The following is a 25,073-nucleotide window of genomic DNA, read 5'->3' as shown; positions in this document are numbered from 1 at the left end:
TTCCTTCTTTGTAAGATAGCATGATGACACAGCCCTAGAGTTAATACATCTACGAGCGACAGCTTATAACATTTCATGACTGAGAGGTTACTTAGGGGCCGAATCCCAGACAATTAAATCTAGATGTTTAGCAACATGAGAGACCATCCAATTTGCTACACTGTTCGCCTCCCTACAAACATGAAAAGCCTTGAATAGCCCTAGAGTAGAAATCGAGCTTTTTAATTAGTATAACTAGTCGGTCTTGTTGCTCCTGGCAAAGTGGAGATGCTTGTAGCTGTTCTTCACCACAGAAAGCATGCACTTGGGACCATGCCACAAGTTGTACAAAGCTTGCGTAACCAAACCAGTTCACTCTTAAGCTTTGTGGTGCGAAACAGTAAATTTCTCCTCTGCTGCTTGGCATGGCCAAACTTGACTGCAGAAAGGGCCATCGGTTGTATCATTTGCCTCCACTGGGGAAATTGCGGTTCAGAGACAATTCTATCTCCTCAAGAGAGTGACCTTCTCTTTTTTCAACTATGAAATCCATGGCAAATACAACAAAATAAACACTGGTCCGACTCCAATTTATCCACCAATTCTGGATAAAATATTCCGCCAAAAAGTTGTAAATTTGGAAATGTACATGGAATACATCCAAATTAGTGTCGTCATATAAGTTTTGCTGGGTGCATAATGAGAAGGAACAAAATGCATGCTTATTATATCATGGTTTTTAAATACACTTGGCGTATATCGATACTATTTACTATCAAAGCAACAGTTTCACATCATATGACAATATTTTGAGCCGCACCGCAAGGACGAATGCTCTTCACATAAACGAAGCTCGAGACAGAGCACGCCCAAGCAAAGCGAGCATCGATACCTTCAACTAGATTATATATACAGACGCGCACTTACCTCAAAGACCTTTCTTGATGAGAAAAATACTTGATAAACCATTCTCACAGGACAAGTCTCGTGGAACAATCTGACATAATATACATCTTTCATAAACATGATATCCACTAGGCCCATGAAAGATATTTAGAATAATTTTTAATCCAGCTGATATTATGCTGATAGAAATGTATATGATACACAATCAGTCCCACTTATAGAATTTGTGCAGATGATTTTTTTTCTTTGATACGATGGAAATACAATGTTTCAACACAAGAAAAAGGGGACGACATGTTTTGGTTATGGGAAAAGAATCTACACCATTTTTTCGGCAAAAATGTACTTAGACCATTTGGAAAATTTATTTCAGCTTTAAAAAGTCCATTATTCCCTAGTTTTTAGGAAGCCAATCTATCCCCAATCAAACCACTCCCACTAGCATCGGACACTTTCGATGGTTCAAGTCCGTTTGGGGCCGCAGAATTTGTACTACTCTCTGATACAACAGAATTTGAGTCCTTCTGCTTGCAACCTGGCATAAGACGGATATTTCCCATACTGGCATGAGAAACGTATTGGATTTTGGTAGTAATTTATTGTATATTTGTAGCCCATTCAAAATTTTAATTCAAAAGTCCACGTTTCTCAGGATTTTGATTCTAAGCAAGTTAGTTTTGGTTGTTTGTAAAGAGCGTTAGGTGAAAAACAAGCTCTTTACCAAAAAAAAAAGAAAAAAAGAAAAAAAGAAAAAGAGAAAAACCTACCTTACCAATATGGTGGCACAGGCGTCGCGGTATCCATCACCTGAGGGAAGTTTGGGGAATGTCACCAGCCGTAATTAACCCGGTTGAAGTTGCTGTCCTCCAAGAGAATGAGAATCGCACAAGAACCGTATCCTGAACCGTTCATTGCACGCTCTTTTATCAATGACTAAAACTCATGCCAGAAAAGAAATTAAAGAAAAAATGGCACCCAAATAAAATTGAAATTAAAAAAACGATACATCGGAAACTACCATCTCAAAATAAAAAAATACAAAGCCATGCAGATTTCACGGATACGTTGAAATCCCAAGGTGCTGGGGAAAAAATAGATATTTATATAATCCTATACAAGGATCGGGATCCTCATGTTGGTGGGTACACATCATGGATCTAACTTTCAATTTTTCCTCCTCCTGGAGCTGATGCTAGGATCAGCTCAACAAAATGGCAGCAGCCCAAAGGAAATGAGCATCCAACAAGAATACGAAAGGGATAAAATGCCAATCTGGTTGCCTAGTATTTGTATGCTGAACTGCCCTGCGGTGGCGGGGGTGGCAACCGATTTGGTGTGCGACGGCTGCCAGAGTTTGGGCCCGAGTTTGCATCACCATTTTGTGCTGGGTCACTATAACGGCGGCTGTGACCATTGATGCTGTTGGACCTAGACTCACTGAAGGACCCATTTGCTGCGGCATCGAATGCAGACCTCCATTCATCACCCGAGCGACCAGGGGTTTTTGGGCTGCTTTCTGCAGAATATTTTCAGTCACAAGCAATCAACGATCATACAGCATGGTCCAAGGGAGTACAGATAAATACCATGTCAAAACTGAATTAAGGATCGCATGTGACTCATTTGGCATTTGGAATGATGGTTTACAGGTAAGTATAATCCGCAATTAAACAGATCAAGTAAAAAGAATGCTACCAGTTGTTGAACAACAGTATGGAAGTCAGAAGACTAGGTATATTCACAAAATAATTTTAACAATCAAGCATCGTTTTGGAAGTCCTGAATAAATGGAGTTGCACCAACTATATTACAGACACCTAAACCACAACTTGATCTGTACAATTTTTCTTTTCTTTTCCTTTCTTTTTTTCCCGTTTTTTGCAAAGCAAACATCACATGTTCCAGGTAAGACAAGCAGTCTCTATGGGCTACCCCAATGATAAATATAAAAAACTTTAAAATCAGCTTACCTGCTCCAGTGCCACCATCAGACCAGCTAGCAGCAGCTGCACGGTTGTCATGGATGCTAAGCTGGCGAGTAAGTTTAGAGAGGAGAGATGACTGCCTTTGGAACCGTTCCCGCTTGCGTTTAACATTTTGGTCCTCTTGGAGAAGTTCTTCAATCCGTCCTGTGCTTTGAGCACTAGCAATAGCAGATAAGGGAACAGTTTTGATTAGAAAGCATTTCCTCGGGCAACCTCTACTGAAATTACCAAATCTATTTTGCCTTTAATCGGAACATACCGTAACAGCAAAGAACATGCATTAGGAATTTAGGATGGATGCATATTCAGATGAACATCACAGGCAATTAAGTCCAAAAATGCAATGAGTATCATGGCCAATGAGGATGATCTTTGGATACCGTTCACTTAGGTATGGTCAACTGAGCCAATGAGTATCTTAAAACAGAACTTCAACAGACTAGACGTCAATTCTTTTTCTACATTCACATGCATGTTCATCCATGACAAATAACCAACCTTACAGAGCTGTATAGCTGATTCAGCATTTCTTCCTTTGCTTTCTCCACTTGGCAAAGCACAACAGCCTGCTCAATCAGAAACTAATATAGGACCTCAAAAGACCTCAAAACAATCAATTAGAGAACACGAAGTTATAATGCTTGCCTTCGGAACATTTGCTGCAAGACTGTTCAAAACAGCTTCCACATAACCACGAACTTCTTGAGACATCCATCTAAGTTCTTCTTCAGGATCAGCAGGTCTTCTAGACATGGTGTCCTTAAAAAGCAAGCAAATAAGTTAGATTTGACATCTCAAAACCTATTCAAATCATGTGACTGCACAAGCATATATCATTTTATTGCAAAATATTAGCATCTAATCAACATGCACTTAATTACGCATACATGCAGAGAGACAGAATAAAAAAGGAATCATCTATGAGTAACAAATCATTGCTTGACATATACGTCGCCATTTCGATGTAACTATGATGTCAATTAGAACCTATTGTGAATTTAGTTGTCCATTTTAAGTATAAAATAGCTTAAAGATCCCCAACATTATAAGGTTTCCAGCAGCATAAGTTTCCAAGAAACAATTGGCATCAGGTCTGAACTTACTAGGGAACCATCTGAGTGGCTTTGCCTAATGGATGGACCACCTTCAAAAGCAGGTGCACCTTTGGAAGAAGCTCCCTTAGAAGGTTGAATAACATTTCTTATCTTATCCATCCATTCAATTTTCTCAGCCATACTCTCAGCCTTCAGCAAAACAGCACTGTGAGCTGCAAGATAAGCAGATAAACTTGCCTATATCAAGAAAACAAGAGAAGTGGATTTCAACCAGGAGAGTACATAAGTTTCGATATTAAATGAAAATTTACCTTTTAGAACAGTTTTATACGGAACCTTGCTAGTTATCTTGAACACAAGACGAGGGCCTTTTCCAGAATCTGGTCCATTCTCTTTTTTCGATTCCTTTTTACTTTTAGGAGGCTCATCCTCATCTGAAACCTCTTCAATATTACATTCCTGCAGAAGTCACATGACTAAACATAAAAATAAAAACATTGCCAAAAATAGAACTGAGGTGTACGCCATAACATGATTGTAGCAAAGGAGGCTAGTAAGATGGTAATTTTGAATACTTCTCCACAATATGCCTTGTGTGGATACAAAGCATTCTTGGCAAAAGATTACGATATTCAGTATCACCAACAAGCAGTCCCTTTCTATACACTTTAATCAGAGAGACACAGATTTCTTCGTTCCAGATGAAACTAATAATTAATTGCTCTTTGTTCCATCAGTATCTTTGACATCTTCTGCAGAATTTAAAGTTACAATAAGTTTCTGAGCATGCACTTAATTTAATTATTATGGCTTCTTGTTCTACTATGATCACTGATACGAATTTTCAAGGCTTGACATCAGAAGAAGCAGCTGGAACCAATATTGCAAGAGTCTATTAATATAATATTCCTTAATGGTATTTTAGGCCTTCACCTTCTCTATTCTGATCCTTCAACCATTCCCCTAGTACAACCTCCTCAAAGAATTCTCTAGTCACTCCTATAGCATCTCAGTTGACTCTTCACCACCCTGTTGTACCACACATTCACCTCAGAAATCTCGTCAGTAAATACATATTCTCTGCACTGGACCTTGCTTGACAATCAGACTTCTGAACTACTCATTTATTGACACAACATGACGTTTGATTAAAATATAAAATGCAGTCATGCTATGATGTTATCGCAAAGAACAGAGATATCATGCAAATTGTTTGTCATGGTCTATATCATCTAAAATATCTTAAAACCAAATAAAAGAAAATTCAATAGAATGAGTCACAGTTTATTCCCATCCACAATTTCAAAGTTTACAAATTAATTAAATCTTAGATTGCATGTGTTTTCTAAAATTTCAATCTCAATAAACAATGCGAATGGTCTATCTCAATGGTCGATGCATTGTGGCTAGACGGTATATTATGTTCAAGAAATATTTTATAATGTGATTGCAGACAACCCCCAGGCACAATATGGACTTCCCTGCACCTTGCAACCACTTCTAAGCCCTAGCCCAAACTGCGTCCTGAAGTACTTGATTTAAACATAATTAGGAAAGTAGTTAGAATTTTACCACAAATTAGAGATTTTATAAAATATTTAGGCAAACACAGATCTTTAATGTTATTCAAATACATTGAACCAGGTACACCCCAAACTTCCAAACCATTTTCATAATCATTTGTTGCACTAAACTATTTTGCTTCAATTCATTATGCGCAACATAAGTTTGTTTGAGCGGAATAACTATTCCTTATTTATGCCTATTCACTAAGGTTGTTTGGCAGGCATAAGGTTTATGTCAGCCTTCTTTGTTCCTAAAGCAAAGGCTGCCTTAATGATCTTAAGCATAAAATAGATTAAAAGTAAATAGCTCCAACATATACACCAACAAAGCTATCTACGTACAAACTAGGAATATCTTGTGGTGTCATCTTATTTCTCCCCAAACAAATTAGGATACCTAACATCATAATAGGCATCCAAGTTAGTGGCAGCATCACCACAGCAGTAGGAATTCTTCTTTTACATTTCTTTAGCATCGCATTACACTTCTTCATCTTGGTCCATGTCTTTCCTTCATTTCAATGGTGCAAGGGCTTCCCAGCAATTCGAAACCAGGGACCATGGAGCATTGCAGGTAACACAATACTTGCAGGACAGGACTCTCAAGTGTCAACTACAAAAAGTTTTAGTAAATATTTTGAAAATGGATGCCATCAAGGGCTACAAAACATAATTACTCCTGTAAATTAACTCCGCAGTCCGCATCATCTATTGACCAACAAAGACATAAGCACATGAGCAAAGCATGAACTTAGCAGGGATAAGGAGGTTATTCTTCCTAGGGACTATTAGTCTATTACAACACTATCCATTCAACACTTACAGCTCAAGTTACATTTTCTGATAGCTCTATTAAGACCTTTCTCCCATGATCAACCGAGAAGTTTAAGAACATTGGGTCATCACTTGCCAATCTCTTCCATTAGATGTGATTGTCTTATTCAGAGAGTTCTGTCATCTTCTTTAGCCAAAAGACTAAAATCATGACTGAAACCTTAAATAATCTCTATAAGCAGGGCCAACTATTCAGAGGATTAATCAATTCATAACTTGATGCTGTAAGATAACATGGATCTTAGTAGCAGTTCATTGAAAGCATTTCTCAGATCACCTAGCCATGTCATCTTATCAGCCTTTGTCCTTACTTTTTGTTTGCACATGTCAAAACCACAGGGCAATTCTCCAAATCCCTCCTTAATGGGTGCAACGTTTCCTCCAAACTATGCATTCTTCTACTTAACCCAATTTGTTTTACCATGTTCATACCTCAACATTCTCATCTTGGACACATATCTTGTATATTTATTGCTTCTTTATTGCCTAACTTCATACAACACCATGTCTCATTTGCATTTTAGAAAATTTCCCTTAAGAGGCATGCTCCAATCACAAAACACCCTAGAAGCAGCACCAATTCAACTTCATCAACCCAACTCCCTTGCCTTCGTACCCTTCTATCTTGTGCATAGCAAGCAAAAAAAATCGGCCATCCATTACAACCAGAGCCTCATTTTCATATCCAGTTCCACAAAATCCACATGACATAAACTGCAGATTTAGTTCTAATACATTCTTTTTTGTTTTATCTGCCACAAAAACCTTATACATATACATACACGTACAAAATAAAGTATAAACATACACATACAAACATATAATACACACATATAAAGTGCATGTGTGTGTGTGCGTGCGCGCCAGCGAAAAGGGTGCCAGTTTAACATAGAAATTTTAGGATTGCATTGATGAAATTAAGTTCCGACATGCCAGTAAAACTAAAATAGCTCGTAAGAAATGTACAAAACTAGAAGGCAAGAAGCCAAAAACAATTTTAAGTGTGCAACAAATAACAGCAAAAAAGCCATACCTCTAAAGTGATGACACCACGAAAATGTCTCTCCTCTTGTTTCTTAGTGTAACCAAGCTGAATCAAAAATTACAGTAAAGACAAATCCCATGATGAGAGAGAGAGAGAGAGAGAGAAAGAGAGAGAGAGAGGAGATTGGGGCTTGTCATCAAAGGTAAGATAGATGCTATATATGTTGTCTGCCCTTATAGTCTATATATAGGTAGAAACAACATATTACTAACCTTTCCACTTTTCTCATTTAGAACAAACCACCGTCTGCTCCAGCCATTTGTTTTTGCACTTTTTTTCAACAAGAAACCTGGAAGCAAATGAAGAAGCAACAAGTATATTTATTCTTACATCAATACAACTGTGCAGGCAATGAAAGCCACATCTGGTCACAATAAATGGTCCTAGACTTCATGGGTTAGCCCACAATAAACTACCCTTAACCAGCATTAACCAGGAGCAAGTTATTTCACCTTGCTAGCAGGGTAATTTTATCATTGATTGTCCAGGTTTGATGGGAAAACTGGGTTTTTGACTTTTGGTGATATAATATATATATATATATATATATTACCCATCATATGGTAAAAAAGCACAAAGTAATAATAGTTTTCATACATGTATACAGACATTTAAAACAATTACAAATACTCCCTGATTATACCAGTATCTACTAAAGATATTTTATATCCACATTTGGTTAAGACATATGTAGATATTACTCATGTTTGGTCAATTTAATCCACAATTATATTGAACTAAAATAGACCTTTCCAATAAGTGATTCATATGCAAGTCCAGGTAGAGATGCAAATTTTAGCATCCAATAAATGTCTGTATCTGCAATTATATCCACCAACTAAAACTGGAATACTAAATAAGATACACAGCATCCAATAAATGTCTGTATCTGCATTTATATCCACCAACTAAAACTGGAATACTAAATAAGATACACAGAGTTAAGTCCGACACTCATCAGACCATTGTTGGCATGATGCAGAATGGGCCCTTCGACCAGCATCAAGATGCTTGCAATAGCTTTTAATGTCCTCCTCATGTGCTTTTATACATGCTGATCAGCGTGGGTTCAAGGGCCCATCATCATCAGACCACAATGCACTTCCAATACTAATATTTATTCCCTGTCTGATATGTTTTCAGCCCTAGCCTTTATCTGAACAATTAGAACACGTGGTTATCTTAATTACTTCTTAAAAATCAGGTAAAATTAATATTTAGCAAATCTAGCAGTCAATTTCATATGGGAGAACCCTGCTAATGTGCTTAGATCTCGCTATCTTTTATTAGGCACCACTCCTTATCCTTACTCTTCTAAACATTGTTTATCCTCTTACTGCCTTCCACCCTTTTATTTGCAAAAAAACTCCTAGGTTATATTTCTAACCTTCTCTTGTTCGATAGTCATCTTGTTTACCATTTAATCTTCCCTTAATTTTATCCCCCTTATACCCAAACTTAGAATTTAGCCCTTATATTCTACATTATATTTTTGAAAATGGCTAATCATATCCAGCAAAAAAAAAAAAAGAAGCTAATCATAAATTGTTTGCTGACTTTTCTTAGCCTGCGATCTGACAGTTCCTACTAATCCATGCAAATACATTTACTTTAAATCAAACTGCATCAATTGGTAAGGGCATTCATACAAAAAGGGGGGGGGGGGGACATATTTGAAAAAGCATTAATGTAAATTGCAAATTTATAGGGGTACGCATGCAAAATTGGAAGCCTTGAGGAGCGCCAATGAACTTTAAATGAAGTTATGTTTGAGATTTTGTTTTCTGTTCCCATAATATTATGCTCAAGTGCGATGATGGTGTTCACAGGTTACACAGATCACCATAGACTGTCACCAGCTTCCAATTGCTTTTTACCATCATGAATTACAACTCTTCCATCCAATGAATTTTATTGGGTTTCAAACGTTAAAATTACAGATCAAAATTGCAATTGTGATATTGAATGGTAAGCAACGTAGATCATTAATAGAACTGCAAATGGTTTGGGTTGGATCAGGGTATGCTTGATCCGGACCTAACCTGGTTCCATCTTCGGGTCTTGATTTTGGAGCTAGACCCAATCAAATGGTTGATCGGCCCAGGTTGGGTCGAGCCCATAGAATAGATTTCGGATCTGACAGATCATTCAGGTGGGGTCGAGGTCAAGTGTGAAAAGTATTCATTGGATTTGGGTCGGGATCGTGCCAGTCAAGTCTACATAGAGAAGGAATTGCATCTAGGCCATGTCGGCTTCTAGTCAGGCTTTAGACTAGGCTCTTAAGGTTGGGCTTAGGCCTAAAAATAAGGCCTCAATAAATTTTGAACAAGGCTCAGGCCATTGCTTGGCCCAATCTGACACGTCCTGAAGCAAAGCCTGACTTTTAGCCTCAAACCCAAGCCAAGAATCGGCCAGATCCTCACTTAAATTCATTATTAGAATCCGGGTTTGCCAAACCAATACCCAAGGAGGTACCAGTTGGTGACCGATTCAGCATAGTACGGGCCCATAATATGCCGTTTCGAGAGTACCAACATAGGGAGAGTCGGAAAGAGAGGGGAGAGGGAGAAAAAGAGAGGAAGAGAGAGAGGGAGGGAGAGGGAAACCCTACCCCTAACCCTAACCAAGAGGGGGGGGAGAGGGAGAGAGAGGAAGGGGGAGGGAGAGGTTGGGAGAGAGTGACTTACTAGAACACCAGCAGCAAGAGTGGACCATCGCCAGTGGCCTGAAGGAAGGGGGTGGACATGCCCGATTCAAGCCGCAAGTGGTTTAATGGCTAGAGGATAGGGGTTTTAAGAAGTGAAGCAGCCCCATCTCATTTTAAAAACTTGGAACCATGCCAATCCCCAACCGGTCTAATTTGGCGTGTCTCAAATCAGCCAGTTCGGCACAATTCGGTAAACCATGATTAGAATCCTCTGCCAGCCTTTCACATCAGGCCAAGCATTTTGGGCCAAATGATTTCGGGTCAATTGTGCAAATTCAGATCAGGCCCAGCCTTTCAATCTAAACAAGCTTATTAGGGTCCAGCTCGATTGAATTTCAAGCTAGGATTTCGAAAGAAATTTGGAGCTTAAGCCAGCCCAAAGCTCGAACAAATTTCTAGGCAAGCTCATGCAAGCATATGGCCCAACCCAGCCCCAGGTCTCCAATTTAGATCAAAAGTTTAGCTATTATTTTATAGCTCAAATATAATAGTTGATGATTAAATATACAATGATAACTTTTTTAAATAAGACTAAAAAGCCAACTTGAACATGAATTTTCATTCAAAAAACATTTTAATTTGAACTAAGAAAATGACCATTCTTAAGGTCAAAGTTAAAACACACAAAAGGCGGTCCTATGCACAAGTCTCCTGCCTTTGCAAAGTCTAAGAAAGGTAAGATGTATGTAGGCTCACCTCACATGCAGAGAGGTGGTTTCCACATTTCAAACCCATGACCTTCAAATAATGATGGAGCATGGTACATCATACTAATGCATACTTGTGCATATAATGCATATGTATTGTACTAATACCAAATGAGTACGCAATATGAAGGCCTGCCAAGTACTAGTACGCCGAACTAACCTTCCTACAAGGTGTACTGACACTATACCAAAATGGTATCTTTACAGGGTACAGTAGTGAGATTACAAACCTTGCAATGGAGTAACCTTAGCATTACACCAAAGCTCACCCTCTACAAGTTTACACACTCATAATTTCAAAAACTAAATACTGATATACTTCAAAATATTATAAATCAAGATCTCAATATACTTGAGAATTTATAAATAAGAATCCACCAAAATAAACAATAAAGGCCTAAACATAATTAAGCAAAAGCATGTCAGGGAATGAGGTAATTAAGTTAAATATAGAGGGATCATTGTAAATAAAGTTAATTCAATAAACTAAAAGAAAAAACATTTTAGGTGAAGGAGAAGGGGTTTTATATAATTCAAGTCTTCGGATCGAGCTAGATTTGGTACGGGTCAAATCAGGTCAAAAAAATACAAAATCCAGGCCCGACCCATTTTCCAAATAGGATCCACTTTTTGACCCCTAACTGATGCATGGATCTCCAAAAACAGACTGGGTTGAGTTTAATAAGGTCGAATCATGAGTCAACACAACCCATTTGCAGCCCTAACGATGAACCATGAAAATTTTGACTCTTATCAGATTGTCTTGCGCTAAATAGCTAGCACTTGTGTACTTTAAAGCGGTGGTCAGATATGAGGTCAAAGCAAGATAATCATGAGCTGGTGTACATACCTGCTGTAATTTCTCCACCAGGCCCAGCAACCTGCAAATTCGATCCCTCTTTTGCATCTTTATCAGGTTGACCAGACTTCTCTTTCATCGATTTCAAACTTCCTCCAGTTTGTTGTGATCCAGTTTGAGGGCTTGTTGCCTAATAGAAACCATAGAAAAATATCAATAATGGAGAAAAAGAACACAAATTCACACATATAACTATAACATTAGCGACATAAGCACCCAATATATCATCAATTGTTTCTTCAACTAATAAAAAACATACATGCACTCAAGAACACATGCATGAAAAGTAAACTCACTCTGTTTAGGATGGCTTGTTCAGCCTCTTGCCCCTTCTTAGATGATCGGTTTTTCAGCTCTTCCTCACGGCGCTGCCTATCCATTCTGGCATGAAGATTATAAATGATTAACTGCTTGTATAAGAAAATGAAAGCATGTCCCACACTCTTGCAATGGACAACACTCTGTTTCCTGTTATTTATAATTAGCCTTTTGATCTTTCCATGATCAAAATCAAAACTTATAAAATGGACATGGTTACTCATATTTATTATCATTTGCCTTAAATAATTATTTTTATTTATAAGTAGAAGATAAGCAATAAAGATTGACACCGTTCAACCAAAATTATCCATGGTTTTCACTTCTTATAACATCAGAACATAAAAAAAGGCAGCAGAGGAAATTTATACTGGAAAAGTGGAAGTCAATGTTGTTATTTATAATGTCCTTATAAGTGAACAGAAAAACAGAGTGAACAAAAATCCTACTAAAGAATGCTAATAATAAGAGATGTAAAGACAGCAAAGAAATATTTATTGAACAGAGTAAATAATGCCAAAAATCCTACTAAAGAATGCTAATGATATGGATATAAAGATACTCCATTATCTATCATTTATACTCAATTATCATTAAAGAAACAGATAATATAATACTCACATATAACAGAGATTTTAATAAGTGATCATTATAGGCCTATCTTACTCTTGTATCAGCTATAAGAACAAATAACAACAGTTATTGCTACAAAATACATTATTTTATTAATTTGATATCCAAATTATTATGCTGATGACTATTCTAATAGTAGTAGATAATGATAAGAAAATGACAATGGTAATCTTTTAATCACCATTTACTTGACATTTAAAAAATATTATATACCTAACTATACAATTTCTTATAAGGAAAAACTGATGCAAAAAAAATTGAACTTTAAAAAAATATATATTTAATTAAAAAAATGATGTAAATGAAAATAATGGTTGTTATCAACATCAAAACTCACTATTATAACATTAAATAATGTGTATACGAGATTCATTTATCAAAAATAAGAAATTTATTTTATCAAGAGGGAAGATATAAAGATTTCATAAACTTATTAAGAGCAAGAAATTTTTTATGAATATGATTAGCCCTCATCAAGGGTAGGGAGTTTGATGAATGACTACAGTCATTTTAGATATATATAATAAACTATCCAAAATAAACAAACATATTAAATGAGTGCCCTATTTATTATCCAAAATAAAGAACTATATTAATGACATTATTAATATAGTTTAAAATAAGAGATGTATTAAATAAGAGCCCTATTTATTATCCAAAATAAATTATTGTATTAACGACATTATTACTATGGGTGCCCACAGGAAAATGGAGAGCTCAGCACAAGTTGAGCCTCCATTTTAGTAAATATATAATAAATTAGGATCCAGCTCTAATGTCATAACTCCAGTTAATCTTTTAAATACACACATACTACTTTCCCAACCCAAGTATTGCCCTACAAATTTTAGTTGGAGAACCATCTAAGTTCTTTGTTAAGTAAATATATCATAGCTTATTTAGATTGCCAAATGCTTCGCCAAGTATTCCTGGGGCCAATGTTAAAGCATTTTGTGACCTGCCTCTACTATTATACATCGATTTGTACAAAAAAAAAAAAAAAACAAATTGTTGAAGACACTTCATTCAAGCTAAAGCTACAAATGCTTAAACATAATAAGGCACAGGATAACTACACTTTGCAACCAAAATCATCTAGAGGATAGCAAAAACATGTAACTTGAAATCAACATGCAAATGCAGTTTACCAAAAATTAAGAACAAATTTACATTATCAAGCCAAATCAGACAAACCTCCTCTGCACTAAGCGGATAAAGTGTTGAGGAGGAACAAAAGCACGTTCCATGTCAACTAATGCAACCACCATTTTTTTGGCCTCGTTTTTGAAACCATCTAAAGCAGCTGACGCAATTGCAATAACCTTTTGAAAAAAATGAAATAAAAATATCATCTTTTGAATTTTGCCATGTAAAATCATAATGATAACCAAGTCAACTGATTGGCATTCGCTGTGTACAATTTGAATCAAACTAAATGAGACATCAAGGCTACCTCACGCTTAAATGGAGGGTATCTTCCAAGTCCTGGTGTAGCATTTGCGGCAGAAGAAACTATGTCTATCAACACTCGGTGTACCTTATGAAACAAGGAAAAAGTAAAAAAACATTAAATGTAGTAATTTATTAAGACTAATCAAACAAAGGGCATGTGTTCACATCAAGATAGTTTCTATGCAAATGACAATGTAACTGAAATAAATTGTATATTGCAAGCCTCAATTTTCTCACCAATTAAGAACTCTGGGCTATTTCTTGATGGAAAACTGAAGCCATATAAAATAAGATAATTCAAAGATGGAAGAACATTAGAAAATAACGAAACATTTTTAGCCTCTCACAACAGGAGAAAAAAAGGCACCATAAAAAGGCTAAAGATTTCAGAAGCAAAAGCATGTTCTTACAATAAAAGGATAAAGTTGCTAACTAGCGAGAACATATGCCTAGACAACCACCGTATAATTGGATTATGAGGGGAGAACATGTATACATGATGAAACAGAAAAATTCAAGGTCTCACAATAGCAGCTTAGAGAAAATATACAGAAAGCAAAACTCGTTTACACTTACAAGGATGCCAAAACAAAAAATTATGTATTTTGAACAACAAGCTAGAATATCCTTTCAAACCAATTTATCAGTTTACCTCATCTACACAGAGGCGTGATGGTTCTTTTGCAAGTTCCAGGACTCCTTTAATTAAAGATCGTAAACCTTTCTCAGGAGATATTAGATATGGTTGATAACCATCAGCTTCTAACACAATCTAGAACCAGGACAGGCATTAATTTACAAAAGTAAAGAGATTAAAATAAAATATTAGAAAAGTTCTTTATGCTGGATTAGGATAAACACAAAGGTAATATTACCCTTTTGACATTGTTGATGTCAAAATGTCTGTCCAATGGAAGCTGCTTGATCCTGTTAGGAAAATTCCCTTCAAAACTTGCAACTACTTTCCAACCTGCTCCCTGTAGATGAAAGTACAGTTTGAAAGAAATTAATAACATATGATCATACTTCTTGTTGCTAGAAACTGAGGCAATACGTATGCAGCTCTTAACACACTGAGTCAAAGTACACAGAGAAAATTGTTCATTGTGTCAAACAACAACGTAAAATCTAAAAAAAACTGTTCATCACGTCCAAATACAGGGGATAATCCTAAAACATCATGCAACATCCCTCTTTCTTCATTGGCTGCAAAAACAAAAGGGAAGGCAATATATAAAGCCACTAACCTCACCACTCATAATATGCTGGAGAAACTTATCTTCAAATTCTCGGCAAAGCTCCAAAGCAAGTGCTCTGGTTCCTTCAGTACTATGTACCATTTGTTCCCCAAGTCTTACTAATTCATCTTGAACTATCTGAGATTTACCCTGTAGTCTGCCAAAGTTTATGATAGCATTAGGAGGTTAATTCAAATTAGCTTTTACACACACACACACACACACACACACACACACACATATATAATTCAGCAATAAAGTTATGTATAAGCATCAACTATTGCCATATTCTTAGAGCTTAAAAAGAGATTCTAGGTCTTATTAGTAATTTTATCCTTCTTAAAAGCAAACATACATAATCATTTTTAGATGAGATAAAAGAAGCTACCTAGAGGCATTATTATTTGAAATGCATGAAACTTACGTTATAAAAGGTAATAGCCACAACAAGACACAAACCCCAAACCAAGGCTCGCTGAACCGACCCGAATTGGACGGTCCAGGGCATGCAGAAACATACCGGCAGCCTACTGGTACAGTTCCGGCATGGAATCTAGAACACCGAAGGAAAGAGAGGAAGAGAGAGAGAGAGAAAGGAAGAATGGGGGAGGGAAGAAGAGGGCAAAGCCAGAGAGGCTATCGGAGGCGGTCGGAGGGCCGCCAAAGAGCCACGGATGATGGTGGTGCCTGGGAGAAGGTGAATCGGAGAGAGGAAGAGAGAGAACGAGAGACAGAGGGGGGAGGGAGAGCCAACCATGGCCAGCGGCGGCCGCCAAAGGGCTAAGAGGCCCTGCAGGCTTCACGATGAAGCAATGAAAAAAAAAAAAAACATCGCAAAATCACAATGGAAACAAAGGCGACTTACCCTATTTCAACCACACAAAGGGAGAGGGCTCTTTGGGGGCCTCCCCATCCCTCCAGCGGCCACCGCTGGCTCTACCTCTCCTTCCCTTCCTCTCTCTGGTTCACCCTCTTCCCCGCACCACTGTCATCTGGCAGCCACCATCGTGGCCAGCCAACCTCTCCCTCTCCTTCCCTCCCTCCCCCCCTCTCTCTTTTTCCTCCCCGATTCTCTCTCAACTCCACTTTCTTAGCCATGTCAGTTTAGGCCCAGTGCGGCCTAGTACAAGGGCATACCAAACCGTACCACCGGCTAGTCCACTGGGGTTCGGTTCCAGTTCGGCAAATCTTTCCCCCAACAATTAAAAACATGAGTTAAAAACAAAGATGCTGAATATTTTCATTTGTGTAACTAGATATAGGTATCTTTATTCGAGCGGCATGAAGCATCCATTATAAAACTAAATAGACACATTGAGACATTACCCCAAAATTACACATGAATTTTTTTAAAAAAAGGCTGAATAATTTCAGTTTTGCAACTAGATAGCTAGCGAGGAAGCATCAGAAAGGAATCTCTACCCAGATAGGAGATTTGGGAGCCTGACTTTCATCCGTTTGCGTATCTGTTTGGCAAGTGTATCTACTAAAGCTACTCTACCAAGCTTGCTTTGGGGAGCTCCAGTCAGTATAGATCTCAGGCTTTCAGTCTCAGCACGCCATGCAGTTTCAAGGGAGCTCTCAGAGCCAACTGATCCAGCTTGTGATGAAGCAATAGACACAGATTGTCCAATAAGAGCAACCCATGGAATATCAGATGCTTTTGGTGGACCCTGATTTAGTAGAAGGGCCTGAACAGCCGCAAGATTCTTCTGGTCTCCAGCAGCTTGATCAATTTTACTAACAACACCAATTGTTCTGGTCCCTACAAGTAACACAGAAAGGAACAGCCATATAAATGTACAGGGAAATGAAAATACAAGTGCAGGACAGCCAAGATCAACATAAAGATCACAGGTCCCAGTAGAAACCATCTGCATCAAATTCCTTAGCTAGCCTAAGAGCTCGAGATGAAGAAATTTCAGGTGCCTGGGCGGCTGGCACAATAACTAGCAGTATTGCATCATTACGTGCAGCATAGTCACTGACCTGGAACAAGAAAACTCAACCCATCACCCAATGCATAAGAGACCAAAAAGAAGAACAATAATAAGCCATTGCAGTAAGAATGTTTAATGCATTTTTAAAATTATTTTTCTGGCAAAAAAATCTAGTAAGCATGTCAAGCAAATTCAAAACCATAGTTTTAGTGATCAGTGCACATTCACGTTAGTCATCTATTTTATTTTTTTCATTTTTATCTGTCATGCATCAGCTGACGCTATAATAGTAAATAGCCATCCATCAGATCCCCCTGATTATTAAAAAAGATGAAAGGGATATATGATAGCAACATACCACTGACTCATCCATGGCGCGCTGGTCTAATCCGGGTAGATCAATCAATTTCAAAGGAGGTGCTGGGAAAAAAGAAAAACAAGTTATTTAGAATACTCATCAAGAAGCAGGTAGTGCAATATGAAAAACTGCACATACAGAATAAACACAAAATACACCAAAAAATGTTATCATACACATGTTCATGTCTTAAAGCCAACATGATAAATACAAAATAAGTTGATAGAAGACATGCATAAGCAAGTGGTCAGGTTTTATCATGTCAGAAGTAGGATTCCTATATACCAGTTTTTCTATAATTACAAAATTGTCAAATGCTCATACAAACTTTATTAATTCTTTTAGCACTATATATTTTAATGTGAGAAAATAGAAGGGACCAGAAATCAATTCTTTTTGAGTGATTCTAATGTAATAAACAGATAGATATTGCTGGAAGTGTTTATTAACCAGAGTTGGTCAAAGCACATTCCCAGCTCCAATGAGATATATTCTAAAGAAGACAATAGGTTCAGAGAACACAAAATAATCAAGAACAAGCAGTTTTGGCCTTAGGAACCACGATAAAAATGAATTTCAATATGCAGCAGAAATATCTGAACAATTCAACTTGCAAAAATGAATGGCATAAGAACCAATAACTAAAAGTGAATGATCACAGTTAATGACCATAAGAAAAAGCAAACTACAAAACATCGAGTTTTTTTTCTATTCAATAAGGTCCACAATTATATTTGGACAGACATGGACATATGCACCTGCATATGTCACCATTTTACCCCATCACAGAGGACAATCTGTCTTCACTCTTTGTAGTGCTTTCCTCTCATCTTTAAAAACATTAAACAACAGTCAAGACCAGTCTCCACTCAAGGCAAAGTTTGAGTATTCGTCAGCTACTTCAAATTCACTCGCTTTTGGACTTTCCGTCTAGCAGGTCTATGTTGTTGTCCATTCAGTTTCAATAAAAATACTTGATTCTTTGCAACAAAGTCCTTCATATAATATTTTATCATTAAATCTTCTCCTCAATCAACAGGACTTCAATGTTACTTCAATTGTCAGAAGCTAAAACATGACGAATCATCATTGATGAACCAGATAAGGCCAAATGGTAGCAGTCAGAACATCCTCAGAACCATAAATATAGACAATGAAACCTGACATCTAGTGATTGTGGATGGTGCATATATAAATAAGGACCTTGCGTGGGGCATTCATCTTGTCCAATGTAGCAAGCTTGCCTTTTCCACACCTTTGATTTGCCTCTTCTATTCAACTCCATCACATGACATCCCTTTAATTTTGGACAAGCAAGTTAAGTCTTTCTCAATTCAGATAGTGACGTTAAGCAATAGAATTCTATGTTCTCAGCACAAATGTTATCTCATAATCATTAAAATTTCTAGCCCCAAATTAACTCCCTTTCAAGCTTGAGAGTTAGATTCAAACATGTTCTGTGGGCCTGTGAAAACTTAAATACAAGTATCCACGATCAAAAGGCTCCTTTAGAAAATTGACTAGTTTTAATCCATCATTCCAGAAATAAGTGACCTTTACTTATCCATCTACTCAAAAAGCAACACTTACTGTCATGTGGTTTTAAACTAGTACACCCTTAATTAGAAATCAGCAATGTTAAGAAATCTAATTTCAACTCTTCATGGCACTCAGATTGGATTATATTTGTCAAAATTCAAAGTTATCAAGAAGGCTGCTACTTCCAAAAGCTCCACTTAGAGCTTATCAAAACATCTTTTCATAAAGTGATATGATGCAAGCCCTAAACATCTTGATCAAGAGACTCGTCATGTTTTTATTCAGATGGTACAACATTTCCTCATGTTGGTTCATAACTTGCTCGTATTGTTGAAGCATGCCATGCCATTTGGTGTTACTATATGCTACTACCATTGAAGTAGGATCAATCACTTTGATGGCAGCCTGATGATCAGATTTGGATAAAATATGCAGCATCAAAAAATTGATTTTGCAATCAGATTGTCGGGAAAAAGTTACAACTCAAAAGGCAAGAGATTTTGATATCAGAAGCAAGCATGTATACGATTTAAAAACAAACTGAGATTCCAAAATTAGATAAGACCTTGAATAACATCAGTGGGACAAAGACCATTGAGAATCTACAGCAAAGAACATAAAGAAAATGAGATAATAATCCGGAAATCTTCATTTTCACATAGCCCAATCATGATTAGCATAAATACCATTTCCATAGTTGTAACATTATATAGCTGTTATCATCAGCAAACTCGGTTTTTTATTCCCAAAATCTATAACTGAAACAGCCTACCAAAGAACTTTTGCCATGTAAGAAATTTTATATTCGCATGGAACCATAAAGCAGTGAAAAGAAATGTCAGAAAGACACACAGGAGATTAACGACAAACCTGTACTAGTACGTAGCTTCAAATATATCTCATCTCCACGGCTCTTTCCAGAGCTATGGACCCCCGTACCCTTGCTCAACCTATCTTGTAAAGAATGTCTCAGGGCACCTGAACATTAAAAAAAGGGCACAAAACATCATACTAGGGCAATATAAGCAGCTTAATGTAATAAATTCAAGGTCTTGTAAATGGTCCGGCAGAGATAAAATGAACCATGTGATTCCCACTTATAATAATCACAGTTCGAAAAGAAAATAACCAGCGGCAAAAAACTTGCTAACGGCATGTTACAGGGAATTAAGAGATCTCACTTGCAGAAACCTGCTGGGATTTGCTGTCTATTTGCAAGATGATTGACTTGCTGTTCAGTGAGCCGTCCCTCTGCAAATCGATGCAGATGGGCGCTCGAGTGGCACCATTTTCTCCCGTGGGCTGCACCAAATAAGGAAGTTGAAAACCAAATTGACATGAAATTTAACGAAACATTGGGAAACCAAGTACCAGAGTTAGCATACCAGGACCGGGTGTCCGATCAAACTGTTCAAGACTGCCGATTTTCCTGCACCCTGGAAAGCACCACGTGTATTCAGAAACAAATCAGAGAAAAACAATGCCTTGGTACAATTCTAGCATTCCAGGTATCAGGAAAAAGCATGACAGACGAAAGCGACAAAATCTTGAAATTTAGAACCCAGCTGCTCATGATCCCTCTCCAAGATCTACAAAAGTATTCAAAGAAGGCAAAGACCACACCAAAGAACAAAAAGAAAACATGATTAGGCGAAAAGAACCAGACTTACCACATTGCCGAGAGCTACAACGTTCAGGAATGTCGAGGTCCTCTTGGAAGAGGGCTCATCCGGGTCCTCATCAGCGAGAAGAGCAGAAGCCTGCATCATGGCCTCGGAAAGCTGCGTCATCTCCTCCATCGCCTCCATGGCACCTCGAGAAAAAGAGATCTAGATCCTTGACCAAGAAACCGACACCCGCGCCGACCAAGAACCGCCCGGATGCCACTCCGGAGGCCGATCGGAGGAAAGGGAGCCGGATCTGGGATTCCGGAGAGAGAAACACAGCGAGAGGAAAGCAGACGAGGGCGGATCCAGGGATCTACGGATGAAAAGAGGGAAGAATTAGGGATGAGAGATGGGATCGACGAGAAGGGAACGGAGAACGGAGAGAAAGAGAGACAGAAGCGAAAGAGAGAGAGGGGAGATCCCGTCACCGCCCTCGCGGTCGCCTGGGCGCTGCTGCTCTCCGAGAGCTGGAATAGAACAGAGGGTGTGGACAAGAGAAAGGGAGGGACGGCGAGGGAGGAGTTAATAAGCGAAAAAAAGCAAAGGAAGAATAGATCGCCCGGAACTGTGTTGTCCCCGCTAATAAGACTTGGTAGCTAATTAATTACGCCGAGCGTTTCACGGAGTTCTGAAATTTGGTGCGGTGGCGCCTTCTGTGTGGTGGGGGATTGGGGATTGAGGAAGCGGCTTTGAACTGGGGAGTGGTAAAAATTAAAAAAAAAATTCGAAAAATTCGAGTTAAATTAGAAGTAGACCTCTTCTAGTTGTGTTAGTTTTTGAATGATCATGGATCAAACCTCAGAGTTGTTAATGGGACCCGGGCTTGGGCTGCCAAATTGGTCTGGGTCCAACGAGCTTATATATTGGTCAAAGCACATTTGGATACTTTAGGTCCATGAGTGGAAAAGATTGGAAGCATCATTATCTTGGTCAGCTTGCCTAGTCCTCATAAAAATTAAATATAAGATAGGAGACATCCATGCTTGGCAATGCAGATGAAAACTTTAATCATGGCTGCCCATCTTTTTCAAAAGAGGAATAGTGGGTTTTAAATTCGAACATCCATTTATTACAAGGATTAAAAAAATAAGTTCATTGTTGCATTTTTTTTTCCTCGATGCAAGAGAAATGCTAAGCTAATAGATAGCCATGAGAAATAATATCAAATGGGGTTAGCCTGTTAGAAATTTCATCCTATAGTGGTTCTTGCCACCTATGTGCGGGAACATCTGGTACTAACTATGATAATCTACAGACTAACCTTATCTTTTAACTGTTAGATTGAATGCAAGGGTCATTCTCTATTTCTAGCATCTAGCATTATATGATTTTATGAAAAAAATGTTTTTATTGGGGACGAAATTGCACTATGAGTTGCATGAGTTTGGTTATGATTATTCTTATATTTTATTATGAGTTATATATATTGTTAAACAACAACCAACTAAATGCCATGTAGCCATGATCATTGATTTGTATTTGTTATTTTTATGGTCACTTGCTTATGTTTTTACAATGAATCATTTCTTTTTCATTGCTCAAGATATTGTAAACAAAGAATTAGGTAATGATACAAAATTGTCACTATTAATTGCTTGAAAAAATTGAAGTGTCCGTCGATCATAAAATTTTAGTCTATGTATCTACTGCTATTAGTTTATGTTTTCATTTTATGTAATATATTTGATTTTGTATAATATTTTGGACATTCTTTATCTATGAACATATAAAAATAATAATATATATTGATTTTTTTTTTTTTACCTTGATGTGCTAAATCTAATCCAATTCTAGTTATTCAAATGATTTTTTTCATGATTTCAATTCCATATGTATTAATATAGCTTTATATCATTTATTTTATATTGATCATTGCTACTCTAGATTATTATACTTTGTTTTTGTATTGTTCAACCTATTGTTGTTATTTTTTGAAATATTAATTAGATGAATAGACTAACATGAAATTAGTTTAGTATGCATCACTTGAAAAAAAAAAAAATGCAATTGTGTTGCAGGAAAATACCTTTTTTTATGTCCTTCAACACTCATTGCAGTATTTTTTTATATATCTAGGTTTCATCATGGTATGATTATAATCTATCTTTTATGCTATATTTTGCATGGAGTATTGGTATATAATTTATAATTTCACATTTATACATCTATCATTTTATATATAAGATATATTTTATACCATTAGCCTTTTATAATTAATTTTGTTTGATAACTAATTCATCTACTTTTTAATATTACTCTCCTTCCCTCAATACTGGTGTTAATTTAAGCTCCTTGCCTAGTGTACCGATAACTTGCTATTCTATTTCTCAATATCTCTTTCATTCACATTATCCACTTGCTTAGATAATAAAACATAAGTAAATGTAGATTAAAAAGTTTTCAAACACATTAAAAAACTTTAGTATCTTTTTTAGGTTTTCAATTTTTTCTTTTTAAATCTAAAGGATTATTCCTACAAGATGAATGTTGAATAATCATAATGGAATGCATGGTGCACCGCCAAGAATAACGACATATTAGTAGGGCTTATTTCATGCCAAGAGATGGTTTAGCAAATGAGATGGCAATCAAGTTCTAGTTATACCTTTCGAGTTTTTTTTTTTTTTTTTGATTAAAAAACTCAATGGATCACTTTTTATGGAACAATTGTCATGAAAAATCTATTATAATATTTTTTTCATCAATATGACATAAACTACACTAGTAGACCAATGCCATGATGATAAGAAAACATGATACATTAATTATCCTAAGAAACTGGTCTTATGCCAAGACATACATTGGCAAGAATCAGTAGCAACCAAACATTATCATTGCATTCACTCAATGGATGGATATTATATTTTCTAATTAATATTTGTTAGTTAATGTATATAGTAAATTTGATTTTTAATTGCTTAAGCTTAAGGCTTGCATCATCTATGTATACTCAGTTTAGCCATTGAGGTTCAAAATCTACAAACAAGTTGGAACTTTGGACAACCTATCAACTAACTCTCTTACAATGAAGAATTGATTATGCATCACAGTGCAAATATATTTTATCACAGTAGTTACTTTAAAACTTTATATTTTCTAATTTGTAAAATTTTTAGTCTCATTTAATGATTTGAATTCTTTTAGAGTATAATAAAAATCTCGAGGTTTTTGATTCATCTTCGTGGCTCTGTGATTATAAATTTAATGATGCATATAAAAAATGGAGCACAAGTTGCACAACTCTTATGAGAGGAAGAGAGAGAGTTTTTCTTTTTCTATTTTTTTAATTGATATCCACGGATTTCACATGACTTCAATGCATACATTGTAAATGGGCTTCATCCCTATTTGCAATTTTTTGTCAATTTCTTCCCTCCAAATTTTTTAAGCTGTAAATTTCTATCGGCCGTTTGATGTAAAACTTCCTTTTGTTATATATTATTTGAAGCTCCATTCCACTCTCTAGCTCCGCATGCAGCGTATTGATAACTTTCCAAGTCTCCAGCTAAAAAACTCTAACATCTTTTCCAGGTATTCAAAATAAAAAAAAAAATTTCTAGTCGATCATTGTCACGAGAGGAATGTCATTGGAAATTCAATGTGGGATGCATGGTACATCACCAAAAGCGATGACACATTAGTGGGGTTTGTTTCATATTAACAGATAGTTTAGCAGGTAAGCTGGCAATTAAATTTTAATTAAATTTTTTAAATTTTTTAAAATAAAATACTCAATGGATCATTTTTTGTCAAAAAAATTATCATAAAAAAACTAATTTAACATGTATTTCTTATCAACCCAACATAAGCTATACTAGTAAACTAATATTATGATGATGAAAAAGGTGATACATTAATTGTCCCAAGAGACCGGTCTTAGCCAAGAAGTTGTTTGGTAAGAATGAGCCGACAACCGAGCATTATTATTGTATAAATAGAATGGATGAATAATATTTATTTTTATTAATATTATTTTTTTTATATATACTATAATGTTTAATCGCTCCAACTCAAGTTTTGTATTGTGGATATATTTTTATATCAAACCAATAAAGTTCAAAATCTACAGGCCGTCAATCTATCAATTAACCCTCTTGTAATGAAGAACGGATGGGTCATGCATTACAGTGCAACTATATTTTTAATAATAGTTAATATAAATTTTATTTTTCAAATCTATACAATTTTTAGCCACATTTAATGTTTTCAATTTTAATGGATAACAAAAACCTCAAGATTTTGAATTCATTTTCTAAGGCTCTGTGATCATGAATTCAATAATTCAT

At 36.5% G+C, this 25,073-nt stretch overlaps 1 protein-coding gene across 1 annotated transcript; it reads right to left on the bottom strand.

Moving 5' to 3' along the window:
- Positions 1-1,842: 1,842 nt before the first annotated feature.
- Positions 1,843-21,257, bottom strand: LOC105050077 (dynamin-2A). The gene is made up of 22 exons (XM_010929937.4): positions 20,791-21,257; positions 20,506-20,556; positions 20,302-20,422; positions 19,991-20,098; positions 17,582-17,643; positions 17,155-17,272; positions 16,706-17,048; positions 15,293-15,440; positions 14,921-15,022; positions 14,698-14,817; positions 14,047-14,130; positions 13,788-13,915; positions 11,939-12,023; positions 11,634-11,772; positions 7,582-7,658; positions 7,358-7,414; positions 4,237-4,384; positions 3,974-4,137; positions 3,516-3,629; positions 3,369-3,436; positions 2,856-3,028; positions 1,843-2,401 (listed from the first exon to the last, which is right to left on the bottom strand). The coding sequence occupies exons 1-22, from the start codon at positions 20,926-20,928 to the stop codon at positions 2,166-2,168; spliced, it is 2,784 nt and encodes a 927-aa protein (XP_010928239.1). The 5' UTR covers positions 20,929-21,257; the 3' UTR covers positions 1,843-2,165.
- Positions 21,258-25,073: the final 3,816 nt, after the last annotated feature.

The sequence above is a fragment of the Elaeis guineensis genome, chromosome 8, assembly GCF_000442705.2.
Source record: "Elaeis guineensis isolate ETL-2024a chromosome 8, EG11, whole genome shotgun sequence".
NCBI classification, from domain to species: Eukaryota; Viridiplantae; Streptophyta; class Magnoliopsida; order Arecales; family Arecaceae; genus Elaeis; species Elaeis guineensis.
Note: the sequence above shows the minus strand (reverse complement) of the source record. Positions and strands in the feature narration are given on the sequence as shown.

Coding starts and splice junctions, on each gene's coding strand:
- LOC105050077 (XM_010929937.4), bottom strand. CDS start 20,928: ATGGAGGCGATGGAGGAGATGACGCAGCTTTCCGAGGCCATGATGCAG. Junction 20,557..20,790: donor TTGTAGCTCTCGGCAATGTG/GTAAGTCTGGTT, acceptor GGTGCTTTCCAG/GGTGCAGGAAAATCGGCAGT. Junction 7,415..7,581: donor TAAATGAGAAAAGTGGAAAG/GTTAGTAATATG, acceptor TTTTTGATTCAG/CTTGGTTACACTAAGAAACA.